The sequence below is a fragment of the Lepeophtheirus salmonis genome, chromosome 12, assembly GCF_016086655.4.
Source record: "Lepeophtheirus salmonis chromosome 12, UVic_Lsal_1.4, whole genome shotgun sequence".
In the NCBI taxonomy this organism is placed as follows: domain Eukaryota; kingdom Metazoa; phylum Arthropoda; class Copepoda; order Siphonostomatoida; family Caligidae; genus Lepeophtheirus; species Lepeophtheirus salmonis.
Window position 1 is genome coordinate 6433827 of NC_052142.2, and position 22747 is coordinate 6456573.

Sequence of the window (22747 nt, forward strand, 5' to 3'; positions counted from 1 at the left end):
CTATGTAAAACCTAAAATTATATATTATTGAAAAAATTACAGGAGGGAATAAATTGTCAAAAACTACAGAAAAACAAGAAAACTTAAAAGGAATCACAAAATTGACAAATAAAAAAAAAAAATCATCATCGACATCCAAATTAAGAAATATTGTGAAAATAACAAAAAAAACATTAAAAAAAAAAGTAGTGCAAAAACAAATCTTTAATATAATGGGACATAACAATACAATCAAAGATAAAGTTTCTAAATATGAACACTATTCCAAAACAAAGTCAATTGACAATATACAAAATACAATTATCAATCCAGTGCAAATCATTTCAATTATCAAAATACATTTTTCATGCAGAAAAAGTAAACATAAAATCCCATATTATGAGAACATTACTCTCTTAATTAAAAATTGTTCACCTACGAAAATAAAAAATACTACCAATGGGATTTTCAAAACATACGATAGTATGAAAATGATATCAACAATATTCCTAACACAAACAAAAACTAAAAATATGAAAAAATTAATTTTTCCTAAACACAATTCCAAGAAACACACTTCATCTAGTGCTCTGCATACACTTAATATTGCAGGGGAGCAGCTTGAAAATGATAAGAAAATAGCTTTGATAATTATACAAATATGTCCATCATTTTTTCGTAAAAAAATACATTTATTAGAAAAGAAAATATTTTTTTGTATAAATTATACTCTAATTGATCAAGCGCAAATCATTTCAATTATCAAAATACATTTATCATCTCGAAAAAGTATACTTAAAATCCCACATTATGAGAAAATTACTCTATTAGTTAAAAAATGTTCACCTAACAATACAAAAAATGCCTATGGGATTTTTGAAACATACAAGAGTATAGATATCATATCCACTATATTTCTTACACAAAAAAAAACAAAAAATATTACAAAATTAATTTTTGCAGACCACAATTCCAAGAAACACACATCATCTAATGTTTTGGATACTCTTATTAAAACAAAAGAGCAGCGTGAAAAGGATAAAATATTAAATTCTATCCAAAACAGAAAAAACAATATTATATATAAAAAGCTAGCTTTGATAATTATACAAATATGCCCATCATATTTTCCAAAAAATACAAATACATTGGAAAAGGAAAAACTTATTTGTATATATTATACTATAACTGATAAAGTGTCAATCATTTCAATTATCAAAATACATTTTTCATCTAGCAAAAGTAATCGTAAAATCTCAAATTATGAGGGAATTAATCCCTTAATTAGAAATTGTATACCTAAGGATACAATGAATGCTAATCAAGCAGAAATCATTTCAATTATCAAAATACATTGTTCACATCGGAAAAGTAAACGTGAAATCTCGTATTTTAACAGAATAATGAACTCTTTTCAAAACTGTTCTCCTAAAAATACAAAAAAAACTACCAATAGTATTTTCAATACACATGAGAGTATGAAAATGATATCTACAATATTTCTAACACAAACAAAAACGACAGATATGACAGACTCATTTTTTTCAACCCACAATTCCAACAAAAAAACTTCATCTAATCATATGGGTACTCAAAATAATGGAAAGGAGGTAAAAAAAAACTGTAAAACTTTCAATTCTTTCCCAAACCGGAATTACAGTATTACTTATAAAAAGGTAACCTCGACAATTATGCAAAAATATCTATCATTTTTAAAAAAATATAGACATTCATTAGAAAAGAAACAAAATATTTGTATAAATTATACTATAACTGATCAAATAACAATAATTTCAATTATGAAAATACATTTTTTGTGTAGAAAAAGTAATCGTAAAATCCCAAATTATGAGGGAATTAATCCCTTAATTAAAAATTGTTTACCTAAGAACAAAATGAATAATAGGTATAACATTTTAAATACAAATGATACTATGGAAATGATATCATCCATATTCCTAACAAAACTAACTTATATGACAAAATCATTTTTTACAAAATGGAATTCCAAGAAACACACATCATCTAATGATGGGGGTACTTTTAATAATGAAAAAGAGCTGAAGAAATTTTTAAAAAAGTTAACTTCATCCAAACACAAAAATTACAATATTTTATATCAAAAGATAATCGTAATACTTATCCAAATGTGTCCATCATTTTTTCCCAAATATGGGCATTCTATAGAAAAGAAAAAATTTGCTTACATAAATAATACAATAACCGATAGAGCACCAATTATTACCATTATCAAAATACATTTTTCATGCAGTAAAAGTAAACATAAAAATACAAATATGACTAAATTAATTTTTACGAGCAACAATTCCAAGAAACAAACATCATCAAATACTCTGGCTACTCTTAAAAATAAAATGGAGCATCGTGAAAATTATAAAATATTCAATTCTATTCAAAACAGGAATTACAATATTATTTATAAAAAACTAGCTATGATAATTATACAAATATGTCCATTTTATTTTCAAAAAAATAGACAGACATTAGAAAAAAAAAAACTTATTTACAAAAATTATAATATAACTGATAAAGCACAAATCATTTTAATTATTCAAATACATTGTTCATATAGGAAAAGTAAACAACGTAAAATCACATATTTTGAGAGAATAACACATTTAGTTCAGAATTGTTCGCCTAAGAATACAAAAAATGCTACCAATGATATTTTTAATACAAATGAGAGTATGAAAATGATATCCACAATAATCCCAACAGAAACAAAAACATCAGATATGACAGAATCATTATTTTCAAGCCACCATTTCAAGAAACAAACTTTATCTAATAGTGTAGGAACTCTTTATAATGGAAAGAAGCTGAAGGAAAATTATAAAACGTTAAATTCTTTCCGAAAAAGGAATTGCAATATTATTTATAAAAAGGTAGTTTCTATAATTATACAAAAATGTCCATCATTTTTTACAATATATAGAAATTCTTTAGAAGAGGAAAAAAATATTTTTATAAATTATACAATAACTTATCGAGCAGAAATCAATTTATTTATCAAAATAAATTTCTTGTGTAGAAGAAGTAATCGTAAAATCCCAAATTATGAGGTAATTACTCTCTTCATTAAAAATTGTTTACCTAAGAATTCAATTCATGCTAGGTATAGCATTTTCAATACACATGAGAGTATGGAAATGATATCATCTAAATTCCTAACACAGACAAAAATTATGAATATGACTAAATTAATTTTTACAAGCAACAATTCCAAGAAACAGACATCATTTAATTTCCTGGCTACTCTTAAATATACAATGGAGCATCGTAAAAATTCTGAAATATTCAATTATATCCAAAACAGGAATTACAATATTATTTATAAAAAACTAGCTATGATAATTATACAAATATGTCCATTTTATTTTCAAAAAATTAGACAGACATTAGAAAAAAAAAAACTTATTTACAAAAATTATAATATAACTGATAAAGCACAAATCATTTTAATTATTCAAATACATTGTTCATATGGGAAAAGTAAACAACGTAAAATCACATATTTTGAGAGAATAACACATTTAGTTCAGAATTGTTCGCCTAAGAATACAAAAAATGCTACCAATGATATTTTTAATACAAATGAGAGTATGAAAATGATATCCACAATAATCCCAACAGAAACAAAAACATCAGATATGACAGAATCATTATTTTCAAGCCCCCATTTCAAGAAACAAACTTTATCTAATGATGTAGGAACTCTTAATAATGGAAAGGACCTGAAGGAAAATTATAAACCGTTAAATTCTTTCCGAAACAGGAATTGCAATATTATTTATAAAAAGGTAGTTTCTATAATTATACAAAAATGTCCATCATTTTTTACAATATATAGAAATTCTTTAGAAGAGGAAAAAAATATTTTTATAAATTATACAATAACTTATCGAGCAGAAATCAATTTATTTATCAAAATAAATTTCTTGTGTAGAAGAAGTAATCGTAAAATCCCAAATTATGAGGTAATTACTCTCTTCATTAAAAATTGTTTACCTAAGAATTCAATTCATGCTAGGTATAGCATTTTCAATACACATGAGAGTATGGAAATGATATCATCTAAATTCCTAACACAGACAAAAATTATGAATATGACTAAATTAATTTTTACAAGCAACAATTCCAAGAAACAGACATCATTTAATTTCCTGGCTACTCTTAAATATACAATGGAGCATCGTAAAAATTCTGAAATATTCAATTATATCCAAAACAGGAATTACAATATTATTTATAAAAAACTAGCTATGATAATTATACAAATATGTCCATTTTATTTTCCAAAGAATAGACAGACATTAGAAAAGAAACAACTTATATACAAAAATGATAATATAACTGATCAAGCACAAATCATTTTAATTATTAAAATGCATTGCTCTTATAGGAAAAGAAAACTTAAAAACACATATTTTCAGAGAATAACTCATTTAATTCATAATTGTTCGCCTAAGAATACAAAATATGCTACCAATGGCATTTTTAATGTACATGAGAGTATGAAAATGATATCCACAATAATCCTAACTGAAACAAAAACATCAGATACGACAGAACCATTTTTTTCAAGCCATCATTTCAAGAAACAAACTTTATCTAATTGTGTAGGAACTCTTAATAATGGAAAGAACCTGAAAGAAAATTATAAAACATTAAATTCTTTCCGAAACAGGAATTACAATATTATTTATAAAAAGGTAGCTTCTATAATTATAAAAGAATGTCCTTCATTTTTTACAATATATAAACATTCTTTCGAAGATGACAAAAAAAAATTTATAAATTATACAATAACTTATCAAGTGGAAATCAATTCAGTTATCAAAATACATTTTTGGTGTAGAAGAAGTAATCGTAAAATCCCAAATTATGAGGGAATTACTCTTTTCATTAAAATTTGTTTACCTAAGAATACATTTCATTCTAGGTATAGCATTTTCAATACACATGAAAGTATGGAAATTATATCATCTAAATTCCTAACACAAACAAAAATTACGAATATGACTAAATTAATTTTTACAAGCCACAATTCCAAGAAACAGACATCATCTAATTCTGTGGCTACTCTTAAAAATACAAAGGAGCATCGTGAAAATTCTGAAATATTAAATTTTATCCAAAACTGGAATTACGATATTATTTATAAAAAACTAGCTATGATAATTATACAAATATGTCCATATTATTTTCCAAAGAATAGACAGACATTAGAAAAGAAACAACTTTTCTACAAAAATGATAAAATAACTTATCAAGCACAAATCATTTTAATTATCAAAATACATTGTTCATATAGGAAAAGTAAACAACGTAAAATCATATATTTTGAGAGAATAACTCATATAATTCAAAATTGTTCGCCTAAGAATACAAAATATGCTACCAATGGCATTTTTAATGTACATGAGAGTATGAAAATGATATCCACAATAATCCTAACTGAAACAAAAACATCAGATATGACAGAACCATTTTTTTCAAGCCATCATTTAAAGAAACAAACTTTATCTAATTGTGTAGGAACTCTTAATAATGGAAAGGACCTGAAGGAAAATTATAAAACGTTAAATTCTTTCCGAAACAGGAATTACAATATTATTTATAAAAAGGTAGCTTCTATAATTATAAAAGAATGTCCTTCATTTTTTACAATATATAAACATTCTTTCGAAGATGACAAAAAAAAATTTATAAATTATACAATAACTTATCAAGTGGAAATCAATTCATTTATCAAAATACATTTTTTGTGTAGAAGAAGTAATCGTAAAATCCCAAATTATGAGGGAATTACTCTTTTCATTAAAATTTGTTTACCTAAGAATACATTTCATTCTAGGTATAGCATTTTCAATACACATGAAAGTATGGAAATTATATCATCTAAATTCCTAACACAATCAAAAATTACTAATATGACTAAATTAATTTTTACAAGACTCAATTCCAAGAAACAGACATCATCTAATTCTGTGGCTACTCTTAAAAATACAAAGGAGCATCGTGAAAATTCTGAAATATTAAATTTTATCCAAAACTGGAATTACGATATTATTTATAAAAAACTAGCTATGATAATTATACAAATATGTCCATATTATTTTCCAAAGAATAGACAGACATTAGAAAAGAAACAACTTTTCTACAAAAATGATAAAATAACTTATCAAGCACAAATCATTTTAATTATCAAAATACATTGTTCATATAAGAAAAGTAAACAACGTAAAATCACATATTTTGAGAGAATAACTCATATAATTCAAAATTGTTCGCCTAAGAATACAAAATATGTTACCAATGGCATTTTTAATACACATGAGAGTATGAACATGGTATCTACAATAATCCTAACAGAAACAAAAACATCAGATATGACAGAACCATTTTTTTCAAGCCACCATTTCAAGAAACAAACTTTATCTAATGATGTGGGAACTCTTAATAATGGAAAGGACCTGAAGGAAAATTATAAACCGTTAAATTCTTTCCGAAACAGGAATTATAATATTATTTATAAAAAGATAGCTTCTATAATTATACGAGAATGTCAATCATTTTTTACAATATATAGACATTCTTTAGAAGATGAAAAAAATTTTTTTATAAATTGTACAATAACTTATCAAGCGGAAATCATTTCAGTTATCAAAATACATTTTTTGTCTAGAAAAAATAATCGTAAAATCACAAATTATGAGGGGATTACTTTTTTCATTAAAAATTGTTTATCTAAGAATACAATTCATGCTAGGTATAGCATTTTCAATACACATGAGAGTATGGAAATTATATCATCTAAATTCCTAACACAAACAAAAATTACTAATATGACTAAATTAATTTTTACAAGGCACAATTCCAAGAAACAGACATCATTTAATTCCCTGGCTACTCTTAAATATACAATGGAGCATCGTAAAAATTCTGAAATATTCAATTCTATCCAAAACTGGAATTACAATATTATTTATAAAAAGCTATCTATGATAATTATACAAATATGTCCATTTTATTTTCCAAAAAATAGACAGACATTAGAAAAAAAAAAACTTATTTACATAAATTATAATATAACTGATCAAGCATATATCATTTTAATTATCAAAATACATTGTTCATATAGGAAAAGTAAACAACGTAAAATCACATATTTTGAGAGAATAACTCATATAATTCAAAATTGTTTGCCTAAGAATACAAAATATGCTACCAATGGCATTTTTAATACACATGAGAGTATGAAAATGATATCCACAATAATCCCAACAGAAACAAAAACATCAGATATGACAGAATCATTTTTTTCAAGCCACCATTTCAAGAAACAAACTTTATCTAATGATGTAGGAACTCTTAATAATGGAAAGGACCTGAAGGAAAATTATAAACCGTTAAATTCTTTCCGAAACAGGAATTATAACATTATTTATAAAAAGATAGCTTCTATAATTATACAAGAATGTCCATCATTTTTCACAATATATAGACATTCTTTAGAAGATGGAAAAAATATTTTTATAAATTATACAATAACTTATCAAGCGGAAATCATTTCAGTTATCAAAATACATTTTTTGTGTGGAAAAAATAATCGTAAAATCCCAAATTATGAGGGAATTACTCTCTTCATTAAAAATTGTTTAACTAATAATACAATTCATGCTAGGTATAGCATTTACAATACACATGAGAGTATGGAAATGATATCATCTATATCCCTAATACAAACCAAAATTACAAATATGACTAAATTAATTTTTACAAGCCACAATTCCAAGAAACAGACATCATCTAATTCTGTGGCTACTCTTAAAAATACAAAGGAGCATCGTGAAAATTCTGAAATATTAAATTTTTACCAAAACTGGAATTACGATATTATTTATAAAAAACTAGCTATGATAATTATACAAATATGTCCATATTATTTTCCAAAGAATAGACAGACATTAGAAAAGAAACAACTTATATACAAAAAGGATAATATAACTGTTCAAGCACAAATAATTTTAATTATCAAAATGCATTGCTCCTATAGGAAAAGAAAACGTAAAATCACATATTTTGAGAGAATAACTCAATTAATTCAAAAGTGTTCGCCTAAGAAAACAAAAAATGCTACCAATGGCATTATTAATACACATGAGAGTATGAAAATGGTATCTACGATAATCCTAACAGAAACAAAAACATCAGATATGAAAGAATCATTTTTTTCAAGCCACAATCACAAGAAACAAACTTTATCATATGATGTGGGAACTCTTAATAATGGAAAGAAGCTGAAGGAAAATTGTAAAACGCTAAATTCTTTCCCAAAACAGGAATTACATTATTATATATAAAAAGCTAGCTTTGATAATTATACAGAAATGTCCATAATTTTTTACAATATACAGACATTCCTTAGAAAAGAAATAAAATATATTTATAAATTTTACATGAACTAATCAATAAACAATAATTTCAATTATCAAAATACATTTTTTGTGTATAAAAAGTAATCGTAAAATCACAAATTGTGAGGGAATTACTCTTTTCATTAAATATTGTTTACCTAAGAATACAATTCATGCTAGGTATAGCATTTTTAATACACATGAGAGTATGAAAATGATATCCACAATAATCCTAACAGAAACAAAAACATCAGATATGACAGAATCATTTTTTCAAGCCACCATTTCAAGAAACAAACTGTATCTAATGATGTAGAAACTTTTTATAATGGAAAGAAGCTAAAGTAAAATTATAAAACGTTAAATTTTTTCCGAAACATAAATTACATTATTATTTATAAAAAGATAGCCTATATAATTGTACTAATATGTCCATCATTTTTTCCAAAAATAGAAATTCATTAGAAAAGAAAAAAACGTTTCTGTATAAATTATACTATATCTGATCAAGCAGCAATCATTTCAATGATCAAAATACATTTTTCATCTACAAAAGGTAAACGAAAAATCACTCATTATGAGAAACTTACTTTATGAATTAAAAATTGTTCACCTAATAATTAAAAAAAATGCTAACTTTGGAATTTAAATACACCTGAGTGTATGTAAATGATATAATCTATATTCCTAACACAAACAAAAACTACAAATCTGACAAAATTATTTTTTACATAGCAGAATTCGAAGAAACACACGTCATCTTATGTTTTAGCTACTCTGAATAATACAAAGGAGCAGCGTGAAAATGGTAAAATGTTAAATTCTATAGAATACATGAATAGAAATATTATTTATAAAAAGGCGGCTTTGATAATTATACAAATATGCCAACCATCTCGTTTGTATAAGAAATGCTACCTGTGGGATTTTCAATACACACGAGAGTATGGAAATTATATGAAATATATTTCTTATATAAACAAAAACAACAAATATAAAATTAATTTTTACAAGCCAAAATTCCGAGAAACACACATCATCTAATTTTTTGGCTACTCTGAATAACACAAAGAATCAGGGTGAAAATAGTAAAATTTTAAATTCTATCCAAAACAGGAATAACGATACTATTTATATTTGCAGGATTTCATATTTATACAAATATGTCTATCATGTTTATTTTAAAAAGACATTAATTAGAAAACAAAACTTATTTGTTTAAATTATACTATAACTGGTCAAGCACCAATAATTTCAATTATCAAAATACACTATTCATGGAGGATAAGTTCACGTAAAATCTCATATTTTAAGAGAATAACGCACATAATTAAAAATTGTTCAACTAAAAAAATAAAAATACTATCTATGGGATTTTTAATACACAAGAGAATATAGAAATGATATCTGCTATATTCCTAACACGAACAAAAACAACAGATATGACAATAAGATAAGAAAATTACTCTCTTAATTAAAAAATTTTTATATAAGAATACAAAAAATGCTATATATGGCAATTTTAATACATCTTAAAATATGGAGGATATCATATCAACTGTATTCCTAACACAACCCAAAACTACAAATATCGCAAAATCAATTTTTAAAAGCCACAAATCCAAGAAACACACATAATCTAATATTGTGATTACTCTTAGTAATAAAAAGGAGCTAAATGAAATTTTATCTAAAAATGTACTATTAATAATATTTATATATTGCTATCTGTGTTTCTTAGATAAGTATGTTCGTATTTATTAAAATAACATAATTAATAATATATTAATTTACCTATATATTTAATAGTTATGACTTATTTACTATTATTTTTTTGTTTTTACCCATAGAAATATTCTAAATAATTTGGAATGATAGTCTTTTCATATGTGGAAACTTATTCCAGCAATTTTGGGTTGAAAAATCATTTCACAATTTTATGATAAATTGTATAATATAACAACAAGTCTTTAATATATGGTAACAAATATTTAAGTTTGAACAAGATACCTGATTATAAACTTAAAACTATGCTTATTCATATATACTTAAATTATATTGAAAATTCCCTCTTTTAGCGAGTTTATTGATTTTGAAGAAGAAAAACTAAAAGAGTCTAAATGTATCTATTAACTACTAGAATCCTGTAAGTGAAGCCTCAAGGGAGTCCGCTACAAATTTTGGTAAAATACCTCAGAAATGACTACAATGACATAGCATAAGCTCAAAAGGCCATGCGTTATATTATTATGGAAAAAAAAAGTATTTACTAGATATTGTGATATTCATAAATCACAGTTTTTACGAAATTATTTTACTCCTACATCAAGCCTATTGCAGGCTTTTTTTAAAGTATAGGCATACATTAGACTATTGGAATCCAATAAGTGTGTGTTTTTTTCATAAAATATGACAAATGGTTGACATATGGCCTTATGAACTAGTGTTATGTTGTTGTGGTAATTAGCTTTCGATCACAGATTTTAGTATTTTATGGTGTATCATAGGGTCCAGTTTTGAACATTGAACGGAAAAACGAAAGGTATTCATGCTTCCCATTCATTTTATGAACGAATGAACGTTCATCGAGAGAAAAAAAAGAACGATGAACGGTAAAAAAATATGAACGTCATTCATTTTGACGTTCAATTTTTAAATATTTAAATCCAACTCGATTCCCAGATGCGGTTGTTCTTCATGACACTCATCACATGGATACTAAGGCTATCTGTCACCTTTTTCCACAAACCTACGCTTATTTTTTGTCTGCGGCTGTTTCAAATTCATCTCAACCCTCCAGAGGAGTTATCTTGCTTGTAAGAATGTACCTTGCTCCGGTGTTCTGACAAAAGTGCTAATTTCGTATCTGTGGATATCAATATCTTGGGAGAGATGACCAGAATCCATGCAATATATGGTCCTAACAAGAATTGTAATAACTTCATCTCTAAAATAATGTCAGAGGCGTTAAATTCGAGTATTTTTTTTCTCGGGGATCTCAATATCACTAGAAATAAGGATAGACACTCCATTAACTATGGTTACTCACACAACTGTAGAAAACTTCTTCTTCTCAAAAATATGATGTGCGTGCTCTGTCTTGTATATTCGCTTCTTTTTGGATCCAAAATAGCCCAGGACTGACTTTCTCAAAGATAAAGTACTCGCAAGAGACAATCAGGGGTAGAATGGACACGGAGTTCTTTAGTACTGGAGTCTTTATCATATTTTACACGCCCTTTTTTAGTAAGTGTATTGACTATTTTATTTGTGTTAGAATCATTCTTAATTTATGATAAGTGAATAAAATTTTGGTGGAAAATTTTTAAATAAATGGAATATTACTTTCAACGAGAATCATTTTGACTCATAACTGGTAAGAAAAACTCCATTCTTAACCTTCTATAGTAGAATATAATAGGTCGTATTCACAATGACTATTAATATAAATCTACAGTGTAGAAAAATAAGTATTTGATCTCTGGTCAATTTTGTAAGTTTGCCCAATTATAAAGATTTTCGATGAGATTGAGGTCTGGAGACTGGGCAGGCAACTCCATGGCCTCAATAAGCTTCTTCTTTTTTAGTCACTCCTTTGTTGCCATGGTCGTAAATTTTGGGTAATTCTTATTGGCTTGCTTGCTAAAAGATCAATTTTCAGTTCCCTGCCCTGAGGTAAAGATGTCACCCAAGATATCCTGAGGATGGTCCATTTCCATTCAATGTAGTAAAGATGTCATCTCCTCTTTGCAGAGAAACACTCCCAAGACATAATGTTTCCATCCCATGCTTGACGGTGAGGATTTTTCTCCCCCCAATCACTTTTGTTTTGTTCATATAATCAAATGTCCCTCACTATTAAAATAAACCTTCCATTAAATTTATAAAACGTTCTTTTCTTTGTCAGTGAGCAAAATTACAAAATCCGCAAGCCATCAAATACTTATTTTCTCTTCTGTATGTCGTTTTTCAATTATTATCATAATTTATAATTGCATATTATATTTAACACTTAACAGAGACGGATTAACGTTAACACTATAGTGTTTAACTTTCAAAGGCTATTGGATCATGTTTGAGCGCGTCCAGATTATGATTATCTGTCCATGACGATGTCAAGGAATGTGGTATTGTATAATTTTTATTATTACACTATATAATCTTATTAAAACTGTTTCAATTTTAGAGACAAAGAGATTAATAAAATATTGATGCGATTAAATCATCAACTTCTGAACATTTATATAATCAACAAATCAGCTCACCATTTCTTGAAATAAATTGGAAAAAAAACTATTAATCTATATTATGTTATGTTATGTGAATATTTATAATAGTTACAACATTAATGAAATTGTAGGATTTATATGAAACTTGTAGTTAATAGTTAAGGGAAAAATTAGTTTTTTTACAACTCTACTTGGCATATTTATTTATTTATAAATAGGAACTAAATCAAAATTTAAGAATTTAATGATTGAATCTTATTAATTCATTTAGGAGACTTAATTTTATCTGATTAATTCTTTCTTTTTCTAGCAGAATGATTTTGGTTGTTCATTTCATAAGATTAAAAAAATACAAAGCAAATAGATGTCTTGATAGCAGAACACAAGCTTGCAACAAGTTTACAGGGAAATCCCTATTAGACTAGCTTTGTACCTTTGAATGTAGAAAAATTGACACCCAATTGCCTTTGTTTACTTCATGTCAAAAGACACAAATATTTAGGGAGTTGGCGTCTAAAATTTTATTAAAATTAGGCCTGGAGGAGAAAGCGTGGACTTTCATGTTTGGACCAATGGAAAATCGTAACAGATCAGCTTTGGGGAGGAATCTTTTGTGTTTGATAAAAAAAGTTTTCGTTGATTTGCAGGAAGGAAAAATTTATGAGAAGTATGGATAGCTTAAACTATCATTTAACTATACATTTAATGGTAGTAGGGAATCAGGACGTTGGACTGTGGAAACTTTTGGGAAATCAACTTTTAGAAAACACCTATAGACACCATTCAGATTTGTGATAGGGAACTAATTGTATTTTTTAGTCATACAAATTGAGGAATTGTTAACACCTCAATTTATGTCAGTGCTACTAGTCTTGTTTTTTGTTTTGATAATTGTTTTTTTTTGTTTTTGTTTGTTTGTTAATTTTACATTGTTGCTGGACATTGGATAAATTATAGATAATACAAAAATACATGTCTTGAATTCTTAAATGTAAATAATATGTTTTTATAGCATCTATTTGAAAATAAATTCTGTAATATTTGATAAAAATGAATTGTAGTAAAGTACATAACATCTGTTGGTATTTTGAGTCCACCTCTATCCATGGATTCCAAAAATGAATTTAGGATATAATTTTTCCATGTTTTATCGTCATAAATAAGATCATTTTCTGATTAACAGACCTATTCAGCGTAACATTTTTGTTGTAAACATTTCATTATGCTATAAATCCGCTGATGTAATAAATTAAATTTTATATTTTGGAAATTTCATCTAAGACTGTGATATATATATGAAATATCCACTGCGCTTTTAATATTGACGTCATATTAGATGAGTGGTTGTGCGTTTTGTCAATATCTGGTTTTCCTGCCCAGCAGCCGGTACAATATATTAATTTGAAAAATCTAGGAATAGTGACGTCATAGACTATAAGTGGTTGCCTGTTTTGTCAAAATCTCCCTGTCTTGCCTAACCGTCAGTACAATACATCAGATTGAAAATTCTAGCAAGCCCGATTATATTATGGTCTAATCTTGTATTTCTATTAACCTTGACATTGATCTCCTTTATATTAAATATCTACAAGTATGTATGAGTGCACACCTTATAAACCTCCTCTGAAGGGAGAGAAGAAGGAACGTCTCACATACTTAAAGTTAATAATATTGTAGAGAAAAACGCATGCAAGGAGAAGGGGGGGGGGAATACATATGGTATCATTGTTTAAAATACTGATGTGAATATAATCTGCCTGCTTTATTATGATTTTTGAGGGTATAACGAAAGTATTTATTAGCAAAATGTTTAATGAAGATATACTACGTATAATTGACTAAGACGTTTTTTATCCGTTACAGTAGATTTTATAACGTCATACTCCATGAAATTGTAATTCATTATGCACCTTATTCTCAGAATAATAGCTAATGAAACGGCAAAGTAGAGTATTACAAAATATATTTGAAGTTCCAAGTTTAAAAAAGAAGGCTTTAATTGAATATAATCTACATAATAAAAAATATACCATCATACATTTATGTTAAATATACAAAATTAAACAATTGGAATCATATAACTAATAACAATAAATTATATTTACATAATATTGAAATAATAGATTGATCCAAATAATATTTTCTTGTTCTGACACCGGAATCCAGTTGAATATGTCATAACTTTAGGTTGCAAAACACAAGCAAGACGTGGAGTTTAATCAAAAAGATAATCACCCCTCCTCTTCATGTGGAAGTTGCTATATACAATTGTGCACAGGATAGATATATCTCTACCGATGATATCTAACTAATTATTAATAATAAAGTAAATGTCAAAATCATAAAATTAGACAATAAATATACTAATAAAAAACATGTTACAAATAAATCCATCTTAAAGATTTGGAGCAAAAGCTAATTATGTAGTAATGTCCGGCGATATTACTCCTTATTAAGAGCATCAAAAAAGATATTTTCCCCGTTATTTATGCTTATATAACAACATACTATTATCATGAAAGATATACACAATTGCTAATTATAATGCTACACCCAATGTAACTACCCCCGTTGTTGTGACCACTTAAGCAGTTGTTTTTGCCTTTTATGAGTTTTCTGAACACCATTTCTTGGAGTCTATCAACCATAGCTAAGCCTTAAGTGATAAAAAAGTAATATTTATTGACTATGTAATATTGGAAAATCTAATGATTATACCCAAGTCTTTAAGTGAAGAAACTAGTCTCAGACAAACTAGTTTTGAACCATCCAAAGCTATTACCCCTGTTGGTGTGACCATTTAAGCAGTTGTTTTTGCTATTCAATGAGTTGTATATCATAATTCTTGACATGTTTAGCTAAAATAGAATTATATTTTATGGTTAGATTTAAAAAAAAATTGAATACTTACTGTTAGATGGTACAAAATTTAATTCACAAGGCAGTTGGAATTGGGAACAGGGAAATTGAATCAAAAACTTATTGAAAAAGATTCATAAAATTTTTACTCAGGAGCTATTGCACGGATGCTAGATGAAAAAGAACATTGGATGAACACTCTGCCTCTTGTTTTTTGGGGACTGAGGAATTCTGTAAAAATGAAGAATTAAGAGTCGCGCCTTCACTTCTTCTTATGAATTATTCATAACTTTTTTAAAGGTTGTGTTAAATACAAATAAAAGTCGGTCAGGGAAAAGCTTTATACAACCAAAAGAAGAGAGGTTAAAAATTTTCAGTGAACTAAGCTTAAAACATATTTTTCATGAATTAACAAACATTTAACTGAAATTATTAGGCAAACAACTATAATGAAATGTTTATACATTTATCCATAATATATTTTAATAATAAAAATTGAATATTTTAAAGAAAGAAAGCACAAACTATTTATCCATAATATATTTTAATAATAAAAATTGAATATTTTAAAGAAAGAAAGCACAAACTATTTATCCAAAAGATTATTCGAACAATTATTCATCTTTTGGTAGGTAGATCGTTGTATCATTTACATTTCTTCAGGGAACTTAACCTGCTATCTTTCCATAAAATATTTTTGCAATTTAAGAATTTTTTTTGCATCAAAGGTGAACGGGGACTATTAACAGAACAGTAAAAAACAATCTTCTTAATTTCTTCTAAATTCGAAAAATTTAAGAAATCCTCATTTTCCTAAGGAGTAACGTTTCTTTCTTAGTGATTTCATATCCATTATTTGTTTCGGTCATCTTGTCTTGGTTCAATTTGATTTCTTTGACTTCCATATTGCTAAATCATATGATAAATTAAATTAAACTTCCTTAAAGCAACGTTGCATTTTTATTTTCTTAAGATTATCACTGTATTTTTGGCTGTTTAAATGGTCGTCCGGCAATGTGATCAGAGAATAATACAAAATGAAATGACGGCATGAAGGCCTTTCGATGGATAGCTTTCATGTATCTATCCTTAATATCTATTCATTACTATTATACAAGAAAACAAAATTTGAAATTGAATTTGGCGTTATGATTCAATCTAAGCTATATATTGATCTCTAGAAAACCTATGGAAACTACGTCAATATCTGGCGATATTACTCCTTATTAAAAGCATCAAAAAAAAATTTGGCGTTATTTATACTTGTATAACAACATACTATTATCATGAAGGATACACACAATTGCTAATTACAATGCTACACCCAATGCAACTACCTCCGTTGTTGTGGCCATTTAAGCAGTTGTTTTTGCCTTTAATGAGGTTTTTGAACACCCTTTCTTGGAGTTAATCAACCATAGCTAATCCTTAACTGATAAAAAAGTAACGTTTATTGATTATGTAATATTGGAAAACCTAATGATCATACCCAAGTGTTTAAGTGAAGAAACTAGTGTCAGACGAACTAGTTGCGAACCATCCAAAGCCACTAACCCCGTTGTTATGGCCATTTAAGCAGTTGTTTTTGCTATATCATGAGTTGTATATCATAATTCTTGATATTTTGAGCTAAAATAGAATCATAGTTTATGATTAGATTTAAAAAAAATGAATACTTACTGTTACATGGTTCAAAATTTAGAGTTCCATTTCGAAATTAGTAAATATTTTTTACTTTTTATGATGTTCTTGACATTAGCTCTTTTAGTGTCTATCACGTTGATCAGATATGGACGACTAAATAAATAGGCGTCCAAATAACAAATCTTTAAAGCAGTTATTGATTGCTCCTGATTATCTTTTGTCTCATCGACAGCAAAAAAAATATCCTTCCCTTCGACTTTTTCTTTGATTTTGGAGATGCCATCATTAGCAACATCCTCAATTAATATAATGATGGTTCCTCGGGAAGGGACGGGCTTATCCGTGTATTTATCCATACATTTTTTGAACGTAGGATGATTAGCAATGGATAAAGCAATAAGCATCTTTGTGAGATCAGAGTTAAAGTCTGACTTTATGTATTTTAGTTAACTTGATTTTGTTAGATGAATATCCATGCTCTTGATATGAGATGAGGATATTGAGCGGCGTTTAATTCTAGACAGGGGACTAAAGGCAGATTTATATCGACAAATCCGACAAGCCATCTAGGTCTCGTCCGATAAATATTTCCAAATTCATGGCCCTCAATTTCCAAAAATCTAGACAGATGGCGACGTTATTTTAGGCATTTTATTCAGTCATCTATCGACTATCAATATCTAATATTGAATAATAAAGGTGGGAATTGATAACATTCTTCATTAAGGACGATGTTTATTATTTTAATCCATGATACTATTTCTTCTCTTCTCCTTCCAAAATTATCAATCTTATTTATGACAAAATTTGGATTTCCCCGCTTTGTTTTATGTATATAGTTGATAATATTGTAGAGAAAAACGCGTGCAAGGAGAAGGGGAAAAAAAAGACATATAGTATCATTGTTTAAAATACTGATGTGATTATCATCTGCCTGCATTATTATGATTTTTGAGGGTATAACGAATGTATTTATTAGCAAAATGTTTAATGAAGATATACTACGTATAATTGACTTCGACGTTTTTTATCCGTTACAGTAGATTTGAAAACGTCACACTCCATGAAATTGTAATTCATTATGAACCTTATTCTCAGAATAATAGCTAATGAAACGACAAAGTAGAGTATTTGAAATATATTTTAAGCCCAAAGTTTAAAAAAGAAGGCTTTAATTAAATATAATCTACATACTAAAAAATAAACCATTAAACATTTAAGTTAAATATACAAAATTAAAAAATTAAAATCATATAACGATTAATAATAATAAATTATAAATACAGAATATTGAAATAATAGATTGATCCAGATAATTTTTCTTGTTCTAACATCGGAATTCAGTTAAATATGTCATAACTTTAGGTTGCAATACACAAGCGAGACATGGAGTTTAATCAAAAAGATAATCACCCCTCTTCTTCATGTGGAAGTTGCTATATACAATTGTGCACAGGATAGATATATCTCTACCGATGAGATCTAACTAATTATTAATAATAAAGTAAATGTCAAAATCATAAAATTAGACAATAAATATATTAATAATATTACTCCCTATTAAGAGCATCAAAAAAGATTTCCCCCCCCGTTATTTAGGTATGCTTATATAACAACATACTATTATCATGAAGGATATACACAATTGGTAATTATAATGCAATACCCAATGTAACTACCCTCGTTGTTGTGACCATTTAAACAGTTGTTTTTGCCTTTTATGAGTTTTCTGAACACCATTTCTTGGAGCCCATCAACCATAGCTAAGCCTTAAGTGATAAAAAAGTAATATTTATTGACTATGTAATATTGGAAAACCTAATTATCATACCCAAGTCTTAAAGCGAAGTAAGTAGTCTCAGACAAACTAGTTGCAAACCATTCAAAGCTACTACCCCCGTTGTTGTGACCATTTAAGCAGTTGTTTTTGCCCTTTACTGAGTTGTGTATCATAATTCTTGATATGTTTAGCTAAAATAGAATCATATTTTATGGTTAGATTTAAAAAAAAATTGAATACTTACTGTGAGATAGTACAAAATTCAGAGTTCCATTTCGATATTCGTAAATACTTTTTACTGATAACTTGATCGTCATTTGGTGTGGATGACTCAAAACATTTTTATATGTATTTCTATAAATGACATCAGTAACAACATCCTCCATTAATTTAATGATGGTTCCTCGGGAAGGGATATGTTTACCCTTGTATTTCTCCATAATTTTTTTGAACGTAGATGATTAACAATGGATAAAGTTATATTACATGCAATAAGCATCGTTGTGAGATCAAAGTTAAAGGCTGACTTGATGTATTCATCGTTAAATTGATTTTATAGATGAATATCCATACTCATGTTATGAGATGATGATAATGAGTGGCGTGTAATTCTAGACAGGGGACTAAAGGCACATTTATATCGACAAATCCGACAAACCATATGTTTCTCATCCGGTAAGTATTTTCCAAATTCCTAGGCCTCCATTTTCATAAATCCAGACAGAAGGCGACGTTATTTTAGGCATTCTATTCAGTTCTCTATCGACTATCCCCATCTAATATTATTATATTAATATTGAATAATAAAGGCGGGAATGATAACGTTCATGATTGATAGAAGAGGATATATATTATTGAATCAATGATGCCATAAGTATTTCTTCTCTTCTCCTCGCACGCTTTTCTATTCTTACCAAAATTATCAGCCTTATTTATGTATCAACATTTTTTTTTCATTTTTTTTTTTTTTCAAATATTAACAGGCATAGCAAAAAGTACTATTGTTCGCTCTCTGTTTTGACCATAAATATATTTTCGTTTTCTTATTGGGTGTAAGTTGAGCATTGATATAAGTGCATTTGTAAATCTTAAGCTATTTTTAATGTGCAAGTTTTTGTTGTTATTGGATACCTAAAGAATATTTTATGTTTTCTGAAGCTGTAATTATCATTTATTAATTTTTGAGGCGAGAACATCTAACTATAAAGTATGTTTGTTGAAAGTAACACTGATAATTTGTTGGGAATAATATATGTAAGTTCTTGTTGGACTCAGAGTATAATTGAGGATTGTCAACGGAATAATTCGTGCCCATGTCCTCGCTAGATTGCTAGATTCGGAGTGGAACTTTCTTATTTCCTATGCTGCTATCCTCCAAAGCAATTTTCATATTGTAAGGGTTACCAAGTTAATTTTTGGTTTCTTTTTTATGTACAATTATATAATACTGAAAATGCTTATGATTTACAACCTGACATATGATAGGAACATCAAATAAGAGAAATAAACTAATATCAATCTTTTAAAATAAGCAGGTTGAATTATTAATCATGGAATACGTGTAAATCCATTCTATTTTAATAAAATTGGCAAAAGATATAAATAACATCACTATTATTATTTTATGTACACCACTGTGAAGTTTTTATTTCTGGCTCAAATAATAAGTAATGCCATGAGTAAGTCTTTGGTATTATAGCCTAGTAAAGTACTTTCTCCATATGGAAAGACCATTTATAGTCTTCCCCTGCTCATTATTTTATTGCAATTTTTTTAATTACAAAATATTTAAACAACGTTACAATGATGGTATTATATATTAAGGAATAATTTTCGTTATTTAATTATATTTACCTGAATGAGTGAAACCAAGTGGTTTGACAAGCAACCACAAATAGCGTACGAGCAAACTAAAAAATATGCATTATCCGTCAGGGGTGTGACTCACAGTCGCTTGGGCTAATATCAGGCTGGATTACTAAAGGCTACTTGTATCTTTTAAGATTACGTCAACTGTTGTCTGATGCCAGTTTATTTTTCAGCTATTTTAATAATATTTCATCTTTACAAATTGCAGTATTGTATTTATAAGTTGTAAGATAGTTAAAAATTATTATTATAATTTATACCCATGAATTCTTAAATATAGAAGGGTATACTCTCGCAACCATTCGAAACAAGTATATCAAGTAGTCATTTTCACTTCACGAAGGAAATTTGACTACACTGTTTAAGTATAAGTTCATCCAAGTAATGGGGAAACTTTGTGTTGCGCCTGGATGCCTTAGTGGCTACCTGCTAACTAAGTCTGAGAAGAAGGATCCTCCACCAGGCAAAAGATGTTTCCACATTTTCCCAAAGGATAAGGAATGACAAAGTCATAGGATCAAAGCTCTCTCTTTTAATAATTAGCCATCAGGAGCCTTCAAAATATTCTGCTATATTTGACTCGCATTTTTAATCTTCCGACTATAAAGTTCAATCTAAGGATACGAACAACTAACGGCATAATCTAATTTATGCTACCTCGCCAACATTACATGATTTAATATTCAAATGCAAACTGAATACTACAACTAACTCAAAATCGATACAGAATGTCGTAGTAGTAGTAGGGAAATCATGTTCTAAATAATATGAAGAACGAATAATATTTTATTACTATGGATATTCGAAAATATAGACTGGTCCCATACTGATCCACAGTCTAGATCGTATATTCGGTGATCCAATATCCGGTTTCAGTCGATTTTTTTTATTTTTTTTATTCGGTTCCTTCATGTTAATATATACATAAACAAAAAAGATAATATAAATATAATAATAATAAAGTCTAGGGCAATTACGTAAAGATACATAAAAAAACATTGTAGTTCAAATTTAATGCCCGGAGTTGAGCCACATCTACTATAATGCAAAAGCAATTCATCAAATGAAATATAATTACCAAATTAAATGTAATACATAAAATTTAAACGATAAAATTACAAGATTTTCCTAAAATTCTTTATTATTCTATTAAAAACTCTTCCCTTGTTGGATCCCATAAATGGAATAAACTTGATGACTTCTTATGCTATGATCCATGTATCCGTTTCAATGTTAAGAATTTTCAGCGATAAGTCCACATATCTTGCAGATGCGGTCCAAAATTATACCCCTCACTTCATCCTCAACAATCGTTCATATGACGTCAGCCTGCTCGCAATACGAGCTTTTGAGTTTAGCAGAGCAAAGTCAATTGCTTTTGTTTTGGAATCCAAACAGCATAATCGCTTTCTGAAACTTTTCATCTCCACCAATCAAACTTTTTACATTTAATTTTAAAAATTGCTTCAGAATGATTAAAGACGGGCAATCTACGAACGCGTGGGCTGTGTCATTGAATATCTTACCACACTCCTTAGAAGGCCTCAAGAACAAAATAAAATTAACAGAAATCTGTAATTCGACTGTGAATTGTCTTCTGTTATTTATTCCTTTCAACAATGACTTGATTCTGCTCTTCCAGTTTTCAAGGAGACTCAATCGTCTCCTATGTAGATCACATAATAAATCTGTCTCACCTTCAAAATTAGGCAATGCCAGTTTCAAATGCCAAGGGCATGGTATAATATAGAGACCTGAACTCCTCTTAAGAGCAAGCTAGAATCTCCAGTATTTGAATAGATATGAGGAGTGAATATCATGTGTAGCTAAAATACCGTTGCTAATAGACTGTTCGTCCAAAACAGATGGATCCTTTAATTTCCTAAAGAAAAACTTCTTACTCAGATTTTTCCGAACAATATCTACTCTTCGGTCCAATTTTGTTC

General features: G+C 27.8%; 1 protein-coding gene and 1 long non-coding RNA gene across 16 annotated transcripts in view; one reads left to right on the forward strand and one right to left on the reverse strand.

Moving 5' to 3' along the window:
• LOC121126702 (uncharacterized) overlaps nucleotides 1-13700 on the forward strand; it is a 58479-nt gene extending 44779 nt beyond the window's left edge. For 2 of the 15 annotated variants that reach the window (XM_071891897.1, XM_071891902.1), the window contains exons 6-7: nucleotides 12328-12377; nucleotides 12440-13700. In XM_071891897.1, the coding sequence (XP_071747998.1) occupies nucleotides 12328-12377; nucleotides 12440-12499 (110 nt within the window). In that variant the 3' untranslated portion in view covers nucleotides 12500-13700. Of the gene's footprint in view, nucleotides 1-42 lie in introns of all 15 variants that reach the window. The other 13 variants (XM_071891896.1, XM_071891901.1, XR_011782349.1 and 10 more) reach the window with 12 other exon arrangements.
• Nucleotides 13701-18723: 5023 nt separating this feature from the next.
• LOC139906864 (uncharacterized) lies at nucleotides 18724-19760 on the reverse strand. Its single transcript, XR_011782964.1, has 3 exons — nucleotides 19177-19760; nucleotides 18984-19123; nucleotides 18724-18921 (listed from the first exon to the last, which is right to left on the reverse strand). It is a non-coding gene; the product is annotated as an uncharacterized lncRNA (long non-coding RNA).
• Between the last annotated feature and the right edge of the window lie 2987 nt (nucleotides 19761-22747).